The sequence below is a fragment of the Dendropsophus ebraccatus genome, chromosome 12 (genome assembly GCF_027789765.1).
Source record: "Dendropsophus ebraccatus isolate aDenEbr1 chromosome 12, aDenEbr1.pat, whole genome shotgun sequence".
Classification (NCBI taxonomy): domain Eukaryota; kingdom Metazoa; phylum Chordata; class Amphibia; order Anura; family Hylidae; genus Dendropsophus; species Dendropsophus ebraccatus.
In genome coordinates this window covers 50,843,756-50,859,516 of record NC_091465.1, presented here as the reverse complement: position 1 = coordinate 50,859,516, position 15,761 = coordinate 50,843,756, and the positions used below count along the sequence as shown (strand labels likewise).

General features: G+C 41.1%; 1 protein-coding gene across 1 annotated transcript; it reads left to right on the top strand.

The window, feature by feature from the left end:
* Positions 1-607: 607 nt before the first annotated feature.
* Positions 608-7,306, top strand: KCNJ14 (potassium inwardly rectifying channel subfamily J member 14). The gene is made up of 2 exons (XM_069947216.1): positions 608-1,378; positions 6,650-7,306. The coding sequence occupies exons 1-2, from the start codon at positions 608-610 to the stop codon at positions 7,217-7,219; spliced, it is 1,341 nt and encodes a 446-aa protein (XP_069803317.1). The 3' UTR covers positions 7,220-7,306.
* The last annotated feature ends 8,455 nt before the right edge of the window (positions 7,307-15,761 follow it).

Genomic DNA, 15,761 nt, shown 5'->3' with positions numbered 1-15,761 from the left:
TGGGAGTGAGCCGACCCGCCTCCAGTGCTTCACCCATGTCTGATGCCTGGGAATAGAATAGCACCGTATGTGGGAACCGGGCCATGGTTAAAAAAAAGGATAGCGGCACTGGCTACCCTGCGCCTGCGCTGTTCTATCCATGTGAAAATCTTAAACTGAATGTACTTCTGGTACATTCACCTTAAAGTGTTATTTGGTATTAATTCAATTCCTCACACACTATACTACATAGATTGTAATTGGAGCTATGTGATCCCACGGACCTTTCTGGCTTATCAATTCCCAGCTTGTAGGAAGGTTGAGGTGGGGATTTTGAAGTTTTTTAACAAATGGATCAGCCATTCTCCATACAGTGATACAAAGGATATTTACTAAATTCAGTAAGTTCTAACATTACATACAAATTGAAGTTGAATGGCATATACCATAACATTTCTTTCTGTGTACAATGTTGTATGTTCAAGTATATTCTTCAGCCCCAAATTAACAATTGTTTTTTCTTTGTGTTGCAGGATTGGTTAAAAGTTCTTCATCATGAACATTTTGTGCCTTTAAAACGTCTGGAGACCTGATTTTCAGATCAAACCTAGAAGTTCTCAACCATAGGATGGGTAGCACCACCATCCTCCCTCGTGGTGCCCTAGCCATGGGGGTAGCACGTGCCATTCGTCGATTCAGCACAGAAATTCCTGACCAACTCCGCGAGGAAGAGGAATCAGAACTGACTCAGGGTATCAGGCCGACTGCCTACCGTAATGGAAAAGTACACACAAGGCCTGTTCGTCAGCGCAGCCGGTTTGTACAGAAAGATGGCCATTGCAATGTAGAATTTATCAATCTCAGTGAGAAGAGCCAACGATACTTGACTGACCTTTTTACCACGTGTGTGGACATTCGCTGGCGGTGGATGTTTCTCATATTTTCCTTTACTTTTGTAGTTTCCTGGCTCATTTTTGGTTTCTCTTTCTGGCTTATTGCCTCAATGCATGGGGACTTGGCTCCACCACCTGAACCTGGCTCAGAGGAGACCCCAGCCCCTCCATGCTTTTTACAAGTCACAAGCTTTATGGCAGCCTTCCTTTTTTCCTTAGAAACTCAAACTTCCATTGGCTATGGATTTCGAAGTGTTACAGAGGAATGCCCACTGGCAGTATTGACAGTAGTTCTGCAGTGCATTGTGGGATGCATTATTGATGCCTTCATTATTGGAGCCATCATGGCAAAAATTGCCAAACCTAAAAAGAGAAATGAAACTCTTGTGTTCACAGAAAATGCCGTAATTGCTCTAAGAGATGGCAAAATGTGTCTCATGTGGAGAGTTGCAAATCTTCGGAAAAGCCATTTAGTAGAAGCACATGTACGAGCACAGCTCCTGCAGGTAAGTAGTGTTACAATAAATGGCTTCTACACTTATGAGGAAGAATCGAGAACCATACTGAGAATACAATGCTAAGTAAATGGATGTTTTTCTAGTGCACTGGATAGCAGTAACAAGTTTTAATAGAAGTGAAAAGGTTTTCCAAGATCATAAAAAACTGGCCAAAGGAAGGAAATGTGTTACAAATAACAAAAGAAGCATTGTTCACCTAATAATAATAATAATAATTTGTATTATTAGACTGGAGGGGGAGACTGAAGAGAGACCGATTAGTAAGAATTGCAGTAGTCAAGACGGGAATGAATCAGAGAGACAATGAAAGTTTTAGCTGATTCAACAGTAAGGAAGAGATGGATTGAAAAGATGTTTTTTAGATGCAGGTGACAAGAATGTGAAAGAGTTTAAATATGGGGGGGTGAAGAACAGATCAAAGTCTTACATAACCCCAAGACAGCGGGATTGCTGTGTAGGATTTATAGTTGGACCACAGAGATGGAAATGTCAGGTGGAGGGTGGTTAACAGAGGGAGGAAATACAAGAAGCTCAGTTTTAGCAATATTGAGTTTTAGGAATAGCGAGGACATAATCTTAGAGACGGCAGATAGTTATTGGTGTTTTGAAGGAGTGCACGAGTGATATCACGGTAAGGAAGTATAGAGCTGGGTTATCATTAGCAAAGAGATAGTACTGAAAACCAAACCTACTGATGATTTGTTCAATAGGTAGAGTGTAAAGTGAGAAAAAGAGAGGGCCCAGGACTGATCCCTGGGGAACTCCGACAATAAGGGGAAGGGAAGATGAGGTGAAGTCGGCAAATGATACACTAAAAGAGCAGTCAGAGAGGTAGGAGAAAAACCAGGAGAGAGCAGAGTTATTGAGGCCGATAGAGCGGAGCATGGAGAGGAGGAGCTGGTGGTCTACAGTGTCAAAAGCTGCAGATAGGTCCAGGAGAATTAGTAGAGAGTTGTCGCCTTTAAATTTGACAGTGAGGAGATCATTAGAGGGCAAGTACTTTAGAAAGGAGAGGATGGAAACCAGACTGAAAGGGTTCAAGAAAAAAGTTAGAAATAAAAAGCATTTTAGAGACAAGTCGATAGTTGGCTGAACAGAATGGATCTAGGAAGGATTTTTTTCAGTAATGGGGGTGATAATGGAGTGTTTGAAAGTTGAGGGAAAGATGCCAGAAGAGAGGGAGAGGTTGAAGATTTTAGTTAAGAAAGTAGTGAAAGCAGGAGAGAGAGACTGGAGGAGGTGAAAGGGAATAGTGTCACTAGGACAGGTGGTGGGGCAAGAGGAGGAGAGGAGTCAGGAGATTTCTTCCTCAGTCACCGGTTGGAAAGTTGGATAAGGAGTAAATGTGAGAGGGAATATGATCAACACTACTTCAGGACAAGGGGAAGATGTCCTGACGGATGTTCTTTATCATGTGTTTGAAGTAGAAGGCCAAGTCTTTAGCACAGAGGTCAGTGGTGTCTGCATCTTGGGTTTCAGGAGAGAGTTGAGGGTATCAAAGAGGTGTTTTGGGTTATGGGATAGAGAAGACATGAGAGTGGTAATGTAGGATTGATTAGCAGATTGAAAAGCAGAGTAGTAGCTTCTGAGCACAAATTTATATTGTCGCAGGTCTCCTGTTGTCTTTCCTCCACAGGCGTTCAGCACACCTAGAGCACCATCAAAGAAAACAAGTTCTAGATGTGTGCCAGGGTTTTGGCCGTCTGTGTTGGGCTGTCTGAGGTATGGGGATGCAAGTTTGTTCAGGGTGGTTTTGAGGGTGTCATAGTAGTGTATGGTAGCTAGATTAGGACAGGAGCGGGAAGAGATGGGAGGCAGTAATGACTGTACAGTGTCTAAGAATTTTTGGGTGTTGATGGCTCTTAGGTTTCTTTATGTGAGTAAAGTTGGGGTATCAAGAGGAGGACGAGAATTTGTGACCAAGAAGTACAGGAGGTTGTGGTCTGAGAGCTCAGTGGTATAGTTAGTAAAGTGGGAAACTGGGCAAAGTTTGGAGAAGACCAGGCCCAGGGTATTCTTACCCTTTTGGCTTGGAGAGTAAGCCTGATAAATCCTCCAATGATTCAGTGTTTTTGCTTCAGTATCCCCCTGCGGTCTTGGTTTACTTGGCTCTACGGATGATGTGCCCCTACACCCACATGACAGCTGTGGCCTATCACTGGCCCCATCAGTTTATAACACTAAGCCAATGAGACTGCTGCAGTGGCTGCAGTGATTACATGGGTATACATAAAGAAAGACTGTCAGGTTTAACTTTGCTCAGAGGTAATTTACACAGTACTAGCACTAGTACTATAGATGGCATGCGGAGAAGAGAAGGGATTACTGCTGTACTAGGTCTGTAAGATTCTGTGTGAGCACAAATACAAGGAACGGCCACAGCAATGAAATAGTTACAATAAGAGCTGAGCTGAGGGGCTGCTGAGAAGCTATGGGGTGGATGTATCATAGTATAACAGCAATGTGGATATACAACATAGAAACATAGATGATTTTTGGCAGAAAAAGACCAACTGGTCCATCTGATGACCTAGAACATGGGTCTCCAAACTGCGGCCCTCCAGCTGTTCCAAAACCACAATTCCCATTATGCCCGGACAGCTAAAGCTTTGGATTTGGCTGTCCAGGCATAATGGGAAATGTAGTATTGCAACAGCTGGAGGGCCACAGTTTGGACACCCATAACCTAGAAAGTAGGTACACTGCTGTTCAAACAAGTTTAAAATGTTCAGAGCGTTCTGGGTGGTCAGGGATGAGAAGGAAGCCTTGCTTTACCTTACAGATTGTTTGGATTTTTGGGAGTACACATAATGACTCAGCTTGCAGATACACTGCCCATGCTTTCTCAGGCTCTGTCCCCCTCCTCTCCACAGAGCACATGTTGGTCCCCATTTTTCTATATTTTTTTGTGTCATTGTTACTAGAGACAGTTTACCCCCAACAACAAGCAGTGGAGATTAGATTGCAAAAAAGGGAGACAACTAGTGGCCAAAGCTTCAGGGCTGTAATTTTTTTGTTAGGTTTGTTGACAGTTTATTTTTTTTTCCTCATTGGTCATATAAAACTATCACACAGGGCCCACATGACCCTTTTGCTTTGAGACTGTGCCTGAACATTCCAAAATTGAGTTCTTTCAGACTTAAAACTAATGATTATCAAAGGCTAAAAGTAGTTAGCCTTTAGTGACTACTGTCACCAGCCACTGTGTCAGGCTTGCATGCCTTGAACCCACAAGAGGAACAATTCAGAGGTCAGCTATGATAATACTATTGTATGTTTACTTCTAATTACTGTACATCTTAAATGAAAAGAAAAATATGTTATTTTTACTTACCTCATAATGGTGCCTTCACACCTACTGGACCTGCAGTGGATTTCAGGCTGTAGATTCGCAGCAAGATCCGCTGCGGATCTAGTTCCATTTATGCCTATGAGAGCACATACTCGCAGCAGGATTGACATCCCGCTGTGAGAATGTGAGTTAACCCCCCGCCGTCGAGAGCATACATTACCTGCTCGGCAACGCAGCTGCATGTAAGGCTCCCGGCTCTGGTCCCACTCAGCCAATCAGTGCACGGCAGTATGTGCTATCATAGGCATGAATGGCACTGGATCCGCAGCGGATTTCGCTGCGAATCCTCAGCGTGAAATGCGCTGCGGATCCGGTAGGTGTGAAGGCACCCTAAGAATGAATGATAGCAACAATGGATGACTAACCATCAGAAAATGTGACACTACACCAGCCAACAGGATCATTCGGGCTAATTATTGGTTTAATACTTTTTATACTCACATATTACCTGAAATGGTCGGGCAGTAAAATTCCATCACGCCGATGACTACATTCACCAACATTATTTGTCATTGGTGTCTAGGCCCATGGATTTAATGCTGCCGACCCAACCTGTCACTTCAGCCATTGGTGCTGGAGCCATAACTAGCACACTTGTCAGCTAAGTGAGTCCAATTTACAGAAGTAGCTTTTTTTTTTAGTAGCTCAGTGCAGCCTGTATTGTTTTACCAACCGATTCACCCTTTCATTTTCCAAAGAGTCAGTGAGGAATGAAAGGTGGAATCTGATTGGTTGCTAGGGGCAACTGAGACAGTTTCACTTTACACCATGTTTGATAAATCTCCCCCTTCATAACCCTATTACACATACTGTCCACCTACTTTTGGACCACCCTGTATAATAGGATTGCTTAGATATGAATATCCCTTTAAATATCTGGTAACTCAGTTACTTCCTGCTGAACACAATTAAACACCATAAAATGTTTAGTCTGTCAGGGATTTAGAGTATTTACAAATGCCAATCCGGCAACTCAAGACAAAACGTAAACCACCAGTGCCTATACCATACGTAAATCAGGAATCTTGCAAAGGTTGCCATCTCTCATTTCCACAACAATGACCTTCCTTACAAATGTGCCATTCTTTATACTGGACTCTTTATAAACCACTGGATCTGTATTGTATATTTCAAGAAACGTTATATTATTCTACACAGTCAAATGGTTCTATACTTAGTAATAATGAGTAAAGCATCTGCTGCCATTGAAGGTCATACTGGCAGAAAAAACAAAGGAAAGGTATGCTGGGTATACTGGGTTACAGGATTTAATTTCCACCAATGTTAACTTCTGATCCGAAGAATAATCCGATTTTGAGTTTAGAATATACATTGACGCTTTCTAAGAAAATGTAATGATATTTTGAAAGTTTGTACCAGAATTACATAATATAACCATAATATTAACCCCTTCAGGACCGAGCTAATTCTCTTTTTACACTTTAGTTTTTTCCTCCACATGTTTAAAAGGCTATAACACGTGCATTTTTACTTACAGAGTCATATGAACTGTTATTTTTTGAGACACCAATTGTACTTTGCTGATAGCAACCGAGAGCCGCGCAGTTCAGAACCCCCATACCTGCCACAGGACATACCTGTATGTTATGGGGTGGGAAGGGGTTAAAGGGGTTTTAAAGAAACTAAATGAATATTTAAAAAAAAACATCCAGCCGTATAGCAGATGCCCCATGTATTTTTTTCTAATTTTCTTCTTTCTTCTACAGTGTTACAGCTTTGTGAAGTTCTTTCTAAAATGTCTAAAAGTCACTTTTAAAAATATTCAAAAGATTGACACCAAAATCATTTGTGTTTGACATAATAACTGTAACTGAATTATTCTTATACAATAGACTTGTAACTTGTGCATTGGGTCTAATGGTTTACACTTTCATGTTTTTTAACAGCCTAGAGTCACCCCAGAAGGAGAATACCTTCCACTGGACCATACCGATATCAACGTTGGATTTGACAATGGTACAGACAGAATATTCTTGGTATCTCCAGTTACCATTGTTCACGAGATTGATGAAGAAAGTCCTTTGTATGAGTTTGGCAAGGCAGATCTGGAAACAGCTAACTTTGAGTTGGTAGTCATCCTAGAAGGCATGGTGGAGGCTACTGCAATGACTACACAGTGTCGTAGTTCTTATCTTCCCTCTGAGATCCTATGGGGTTGTAGGTTTGAACCAGTCCTATTTGAGAAACGTAATCACTATGAGGTGGACTACCTACACTTTCATCGCACCTATGATGTCCCAAATACACCTATATGTAGCGCCAAAGAGCTTTCTGAACGAAAATATTCAGTGGTGGCTCGTAGTTCATTCTGCTATGAGAATGAAGTGGCCCTTAACTGCATCTGTGATGAGGAGCCTCCTGCCCTTGTGGACACTACACCATTGAATCCTGAAGTTTCATTGGAATTAGACATGCTAAGAGTTGTGGATCCCTTAGAAGAAATATTACTAACATGATTTAATGAGTGATTCTGCTTTGACCATTTCATGGGTGGGCATTGAGGGTGACAACTGAGACTTGAACTCACACAGTCTCACAGGAATATACATGCAGAAGAGGACTTCTTATTACTCCTGCATCTTTTTACATGAAAAAGAAGCTTTTTGGTATCGGGAAAGTCTTTTATACCTGGGTAAGAGATCTGACTTAACTAAACAAAGCGACCACTGGTGCTTCTTTGCCACCAAGCTTTTTAAAAGTGGTCACCGCTTGAATAACAAGTCAGTCAAGTCTTTTGCTTTATGATACTAGATTGCTTTCTTTCATTTCCTTCTTTTCAGAAAATGCTGCTTATTCTTTGTTTGGTGATCCTGAGTAGCCAAGAATCTATTACTCATGTGTAATACAAGTTATAACTATGGGGCACAGCAAAGTAAGCTTACTATGAAATACACATAAACAAGACTAGTGTGTCTTGTTCTAACTTAGGACACTTTATTGACTTCTGTGAAGTGTAGGAACACAATTCGCTCAGAATATCATGTAAACATTTGCTGAGAAATAAAATTCAAAAAAGTTTTTAAAAAAAAGCCAAATAGAACCAAATGCAACACTGAAACTTGAAAGGGTAACCAAAGTGGAACTATTATCTGTACACAACAAAAAAGCATTTTGTGTTGGCTATTGGGATTTGTGGAATTCCTAGAGATCTGTTGAGAAGACGTGTGACATCATTATGCCCCCAGAGGACTTTTGGGCTATGTACCCACTAGATAAAAATGACGGCCATTTTTGGGCTATGTACCCACTAGATAAAAATGACGGCCAATTTTTCGGGACGGATGTCATTTACCCACAAATACGACTGTCATTTTGAACATAGCCTTAAGATGTCTTTCTTAAAATACTATTTTATCCTATAAAATTGCTCTCCCCCTTGTGTATTCATTGTGGTATATTTTTACCACACATTACACTTATTTAAAGCATAAAAATGTAATGCATTCTCCAAAATATAAAATTAAGGAAAGAAAAACCTATTTTACAGATGTCTATTACAATCTATATGTATAAAGTATGTTGGTATACATGCATTAGCAACATGGTTAAAGTTAGGGGGAATTTGTATTGAAGAAAAGTGGGTATAATTTAGAAATTACACCAATATGGAGGTGTGGTACATTGTGTTATACGCCTATAAAGTGCTAGGTACATACATTGATGCAGTTAAGTGAAAGGTGAATGCCTAGGTTTTCTAGGCATGAGCACATAAAATTGTGCATGTCAATAGGAACAAAATGTCCATCCGAAGTATGCAATCAGTTCTTATAGTTCTCAAAGCAGGTTAGCTATAAACCTATAAAGAAACCATTAGAAGAAGGTCCCATTCAGAGAATTGCACTTCACACATTGTATCTGCACTCTACCGTGCCATTCCAGATACTTGTTATTAGATATTTGTAGCATTGCATGGGCCCCAAAACCATTTTATTTCCTACTGTGGAGATCCTAAATGACATTAAAGTGACCTTGTCACTTTAAAAAAAAACTTTTGACAAGTCCTAAAGAGAAGTCAAAAGTTTTGATCAGCTGGGGTCTGGGTGTTCAGATTCCCACCAATCATTCAACAGAACCAGTAGAAGCCTTTGGATAAGCAAAAGCTTTGAGCTGGGGAGTGAAGTGCTTAGCTAAGCTCTTCTCCAGACTCCATTATTTCTAACAATTGGTGGGGGTTAATGGTGGGGGATTAACTCCTGGGATCATCACCAGTAAGCTGAATGAGGGTCCGCAGCTTGAGGTTTATGCCTGGCAGTCCTGTGAATAGGACTGAGCTACAAAATGTACGGAGCTGTGCCTGGTTAAGTACAAACTGCAACCCCTTCAATCAGCTGTATGGTGGCCATGCAATAAGTTGGAATCCCACCAGGACATCAATGAGCACACATGCTGGAGGACCCAAATATCTTTAGCTATGTTGACATCTGTTAGTGACCACATACACATTATAAATAGGGCTAGGATTTATGTAGCCAGAGCCTTTCTAAATAATATATTCTCCTTCTTACTAACACTTCATGTAAGGGTGATGTGACCTCAATTGTGCAGTGACTGACTCGATCACCAATAATCTTGTAGAAATAAAAGTGGCTGCGTGCGTGTTATGATAGACTGCACCAGTACACAATGTCATCTAGTGATAGACATGTCTGTCTGCGTCATATTTGCAGCTTCTAAAGGAGCACCTGACAAGTCTTGTAAGCATCACACCTTGTATCCCCCATCAGAATAATGATATATGTCTTATATTGGATGCCTTTGACACTAATACCAATGCATGTAGCTGAAGAGGACAACCAATTTCATGCTACATCACCACAATCCTCAATCTTCAGAACACCCATTCCTCAATTTTCCTAATGTTCTATGAGAAATGTAAGAAATATGCTTGTTAGACTCCTGGGCAGGCTTTCTTGTTGTCTCATTTGGGGCTTTTCAACTATTTTAGCTAGAACCATGTAAGCAACTGCTGGGCTAGTGGCCTAAAGTCATAAACTACTTATTTTATTCATGAAAAACTTGAACTAGAATTGTGTCTAAGTGTTGCATCTAATAATCTCAACAGAGTGCCAAATGTAAAAAATTACAGGAAAACTGGACTCATGAGCCACTGTCAAGTCCATCACAGTATTACAAGGAGACATTTCTCCAAACTGGTAGTGTAAAGCTGAAAAGCCCTACAAGTGCTATGTACCATAGTACAAACAGAGACCTGCACTGGGCATGCACAATGGTCTAGCTATGGCATATTTTGGAGTGAGGGAGAAATTATAAGAAACTGGAATGTGCATCAATGTCCCTATGCTGACAAACATTATATCACAAAACTATTTACATGTATAGCTGGAAGTGATTCCAATATTGCTGACAACTATCTTGTGTTATTCCTGTTTAAGGTGCAAATGTTTCAGGTTTGTTGCAAATAAAGAATATTTTGGATCTTATGTAATGCTCCTGTTCTATTATCTGCATATTATCACATACCTTGCTTCAATTGGTTTCTGAGCAGACATAACATTAGGTGTAAACAAAACACACTGGGTACAAAGTACATTAAACATACATAGGCGTCACATGGGAAAAGCTGGAAAATAGGGTTTAAAGCGACTCTGTACCCACAATTAGCCCACCCCAAACCACTTGTATCTTTAGTTAGCTGCTTTGAATCCAAGATCTGTCCTGGGGTCTGTTCGGCAGGAGATTCAGTTATTATCCTAAAAAACAACTATTAAACTTGCACTATTAAACTGTGTCAAACGGCCGTGGCCTAGATTGTGTATGCATTAGGCTGGCACACCCTCTTTGTCCCTCCTCCCCGCCCTCTTCATCATTAGGAATGCTCCAGGCAGATTTTCTACTATTCATCACCTGTGAGAACACGGCACATGGGCTGGATCATTAAGGCACCTGTGCAATGTTCACTGCAGGGAAATAGGAAAAATCCTGTCAGTGGTATTCCTAATGATGAAGTGAGTGGGGAGAAGGGACGGAGGGGTGGTGCAAAGTTAGGGCACAGATACTCTAGGCCACGGCTGTTTGACACAGGGCTGCAAGTTTAAAAGTTGTTTTTTAGGACAATAACTGCATCACCTGTTGAATGGACTCCGGGACTGATCTTGGATTAAAAGCAGCTATCCGAAGGTACAAGTGGTTTGGGGGGACAGATTGTAGGTACAGAGTCGCTTTAAGCTCTATTTTGTCTAACAGACAAAACTAATCAAGGATCAGGGTCTCTTCAGGTTTTGCTTTATGCAGCAGAAAAACTAGAAAAGCTATATAATGGTATACTCAGGCAAAGACATTCAAGATATATACAAGTTTCCACCTACTAAAACTATTTGAAACTGATTCTAAGCATGAAAGGAAGCAGACTTAAATGTGTGGTTAAGCCACAGTCTATAGCGGTGGCAGAGACAATGTTTATTACTGCTACATATAAAACACTGGTCAGACAAGTACATGTATTCATCACGTATGCACACAGCTTCTGATACTACTGTTTTTTGTAACCTGAGTTATATCTTCATATATTGATCCTGGATGCCAAATCTTGCTAATAAGAACTGATAAATAGTCTTGTGTCATTTGGCTCTGATGCTGATGTTCCAAACAGTGGGTTTGGCATATCCTTAGCAGAGAAGTGGGAACACTTTATCCAGGGAAAAAAGAGAGGGTACAGTTCAGGTGGTGCATAAGCAAGGTGAGTATACTGTATTTAATTTCCATATTTGTATGAAATATAAATATATTTCATTTTTATGTTACACCACTAGCAGGCTGTCATTTATTTTCTTATTTAAATTGAAGAACCTCTTTAAAGGGACAAGTTTCTGAAATAAGAAGTCCATTTTCAGTTGGAAAACGATGTGTCAGCTAGCATGCAAAATCAAAAATGCTAAGAAAAGAGGGCAGTGCTTAGCATCTATTTACTATAAGGGACACAACAAAAGTAACTTTCCCCCATACAGGAGGCTGCCCTCTAGTGCCACCTGCCACCTGGTAACTTCCCAGTAAAATAATGTTTGACCCCTTAAAGAGGACACTTAAAGAGTTTTTATAATAATAATAATAATAATATTTATTTGTATAGCGCCAACAGATTCTGCAGGGCTTTTTTTTAAATATATATGTACAATACAGGTTATATTTACATTACATTATAAAATAAATAAACATAAAAACAATACAAACAGAGTTAGCGACCTGCTCACGAGAGCTTACAGACTAGGATGACTGGGAGTGAGACAAGAGGCAACAAGTGCTTTATTTGCTGATGGTCCAGACAGTTTTTTGTAATAACATTTTGCACCTCCAGGTGCCATGATTCCAACAGTGCTTTTACTTTATTGTTATCCCCCCCCCATTCCCAAGATATAGGGATTTAATATTTGGTTAACCAACTGTACCTTTAACTGAATTTTCAGATGGGCAGGAACTTTATCCCTAGATAGGATGTTATTGCTAGGCTCAGGGGGTGTGATTAGGAGCTTTATAATCACAACCCCCCAACATGATCCACACCCCTTCAAATTACACCCTCAGAGCCTAGCATTTACACCATACTAGAACTGAAAAAGTAGGTCCCTTAAAGTCTTGGCTGCCAGGATGGTAACATTTCTTATGGATAATGATTTGCTACCGAAAACCTGTCACATGGATAAAGGATTCCACTGGTTACGTCAGATTGTGAGAAATCCCCTCCGGATATGAAAATCTCTGACATGTCATTAAACCGGTGTTTCTCCAGTGCTGCCCTGGAAGAATTTAGGATATCCTTTACAGATCACAGTTATGTCAGGACTGGCAAGCACAGACAGGACAGAGACAGTGGGCCCTGGATCTGAACCCATCCACTGACCCTACCTACTTGCCTCAGTCGACCCTAAACGGTCGCAGACAACCACGAAGGCGTTCCCTATGCTGCATAAGTGAAACACAGAACAAGACGGACAGACAAACACAATATAGAATAGTAGAACAATCCGGGTCATACCACACGGGCAACGCAGTACAAAATCAGTAACACAAGGGATACTGAAAAGTCAGGCGGAGGTCAGAACACGAGTAAGTCAAGCAGAAAGGAATTAGGACGGGGTTCGCAGGAATAGGACAAGGGGAGCTGGGATCAGAATGAACCTAATAGCCAGCGATTAGAGGCTGGCTCTGACTTACTTTTATACTGGATCAGGAGCCCGGACCAAAGGCTGATTGGTCCGGCCTTCTGAATCCAGACACAATTCAGCTGCAGCATTGCAGGCTGAGTGGCAGAGCGATCCGTCACTCAGCCTGCATAGAAGCTGCTCAGCTGAGTGCCGCCCGGCAGTAACGTGACCACGGCATCCCTGGTTGTCAGGGACGCCGTCGGGTCTCCGTGACGTCACTCGACGGAACGCTCCTGAGCCATCCGCCGGAGCTGAGCTGGACACAGACGTCGCTGGAGCCCGGAAAGGTAAGTTCCTGACAAGTTAGTGGCAAACCAAACCTATCTACCAAAGTCTCCAAAACGCCATAACCATCAATCAATCCAAACAAACATATATATATTTATTTCATGTGGTGAGGGTGATACCCCTGCATAATAGGAGTTATGCTGAGCTATATGAGCTATGCTAGGAGCACATTACCACCAATTGTTTTGTATACACTGACCTTTGTTGCCTCGGCTCCCTGAAGTCCTCAAGGTGGCAAGAAGAACATCAGGATTTGTCCCTCTAAATTAGGGTTATCTTAAGGCTTTTTATTATTGAATAAATAAAATAAAAAATTTAAATAAAATTGGTTATAGCATTAATGGGCAATGTATTTTGATGTTTGTCTCTAATACACGCACACAGTGGTAATTCATAGAGGTTGTCGGGAAAAAAATTAACTTTTCTCTTATCCACAGGATAGGGTGAAAATAAGAGATTGTGGGGGTCCGCCTCCGTTCCCCCGTCAATCTACGTATTGGGGCCCTGGCTTCCTTGTTATAAACAGAGCCATGGGTACAGCACGTAACCTGTGTCTCTATTAATTTCTATAGAGGTGCCGGAAAGAGCCGAGTAAGCTGGAAGAGTGCTTACTTGGCTCATGGAAAAACAGACTAATGTATAAAAAGTAAAGTGTGCCCCCTTGTCCTAACAGTTATCAAACAGTGTCATCAGTTTGTAACATGAATTATAGCTGACAGAGTCTCTTTAACCCAAAAGGTGACCTCCCACTTTTGGAAACATACGTCAGTCGGCATTTACGTCATATTATTGTATTCATAAAATATATATAAATATATATATATATATATATATATATATATATATGTCAAGCACTTAAACTTAACTTTCATTTTAAAATATCAATAGATGGTCGTACTTTATAATGTACTGGGAAAGTAAATATTAACCTCACAGTGATCAGCTACATCTGCTCTGGAATAACCCATTGACATGTATTACCCTTAGAGTGCAGTGTGCAGGAATAGAAACTCTAATGTATCTCTTAGGAAATATTAAAGTGTCGTTGTAACTTTCAAAACCTGAATCAACAGTAGATGTGAAATAAAGCAAGGCACTTCCTGTATTATGACTCTTGTTTTTTTTCAGAGTCTAAAAACAGGAAGTCCTGTGTTTCCCAGGCCATCCGCGCTCACAGAGAAAGTAGTCATGTGATTGATGGACACATTGAGCCGTGACTCTCTGTACTGTCCAGATTTTATGTGTTTAGTGTGTTTTTTTTTTCAACCAGCCTAACAAGACTAAAAATCTGCCTTTAGGAGTCTTGACTTGGATTTTTGGTAAGTATAGCTTTGTTTTACAACATGATAACAAAAAAATAAATGAATAAAATAATGAATGTATATTGCAAACTGTTAGCTACTACAAGGCACAGCAACTGGCACTACGGGTGGACGGGTAAAGTAGTAAATGCGGTCCTGGAGGTAATTTGGATGGCAGGAAAGATTGTGAACTAGGGGTGCACCTCACTCTTAGAAACCGAGCACATATGCAAATAGTTCACACGCGAAGATATGAGGAGGGCACTCACCGTTTTGGTTCACGTAAACTTTATTTTCATTCCATCAGAACAGATAAAAGTCCAATATTCGTATATGGTTACATCGGACAGCTTCCCACACCAACACCCTCTAGCTGATTGCTACAGCTGTTTCGTGCTTCCGCACTTCTACAGGCACCGCCCCCCTAGCCAGACAATCAACTACAAATACTTGCAGCTAAACATGTGACCGGAGTAAAGCAGTATCAGATTAAAATAAAAACATAAAATTGCAAACATAGTTACTCATCCAATGTATTACAGGAACATACTCAAGTCGATTCTATCATTGAGGCCACCTTCTCTTTGTGCATTTGTGGAAATTATCCATTTTGCTTCTCTTTGCAGGAGAATTTTTTCATTATCACAACCACATTTAATGTGAACACGCTCTAACCCCATAAACTTCATTTCTTTTGCATTGTTATTATGAACATCTCTAAAGTGCTGTAATAATCTAGGGGCGCCTTTACCCGTTTGTAGCGAATGCACATGTTCGCTGAATCTGCGGTTCAGGCAACGTTTTGTCTTGCCGATATAAAGTAAACCGCACGTGCATGTGATACAATAAACGACATTTTTGGTGCGGCAGCAAATGAGATCATTCATTTTTCGTGTGATACCTCCCACAGTGACTTACTTGCAATTCAGAAAGTAAACACACCAAGAACAATTCCCGCATCTGTGATTCCCGGCCGGGAGTGTGAATTGTGGCCAAGTTTGTGTGTTCTTTTTCTCTCTGTATGTACTTCTTACTAATAGGTCTTTTAAAGGGAACCTGTCACCCCCCGTGCCGGGGTGACAGGCTCCCGACCCCCCGTTAGAGCCCCATATACTTACCTAATCCCGCCGGGTCCCGCTTCTGGAGGTGGTCGGGTGACGGAGATCTCAGCCGCTGCAGCCCGGCGCGCGCGCTGAGAGATGAGTCCAACACCCATAGAGAATGACAGGAGAGTCCAGCGCTCCGTCATT

Coding starts and splice junctions, on each gene's coding strand:
- KCNJ14 (XM_069947216.1), top strand. CDS start 608: ATGGGTAGCACCACCATCCTCCCTCGTGGTGCCCTAGCCATGGGGGTA. Junction 1,379..6,649: donor TACGAGCACAGCTCCTGCAG/GTAAGTAGTGTT, acceptor GTTTTTTAACAG/CCTAGAGTCACCCCAGAAGG.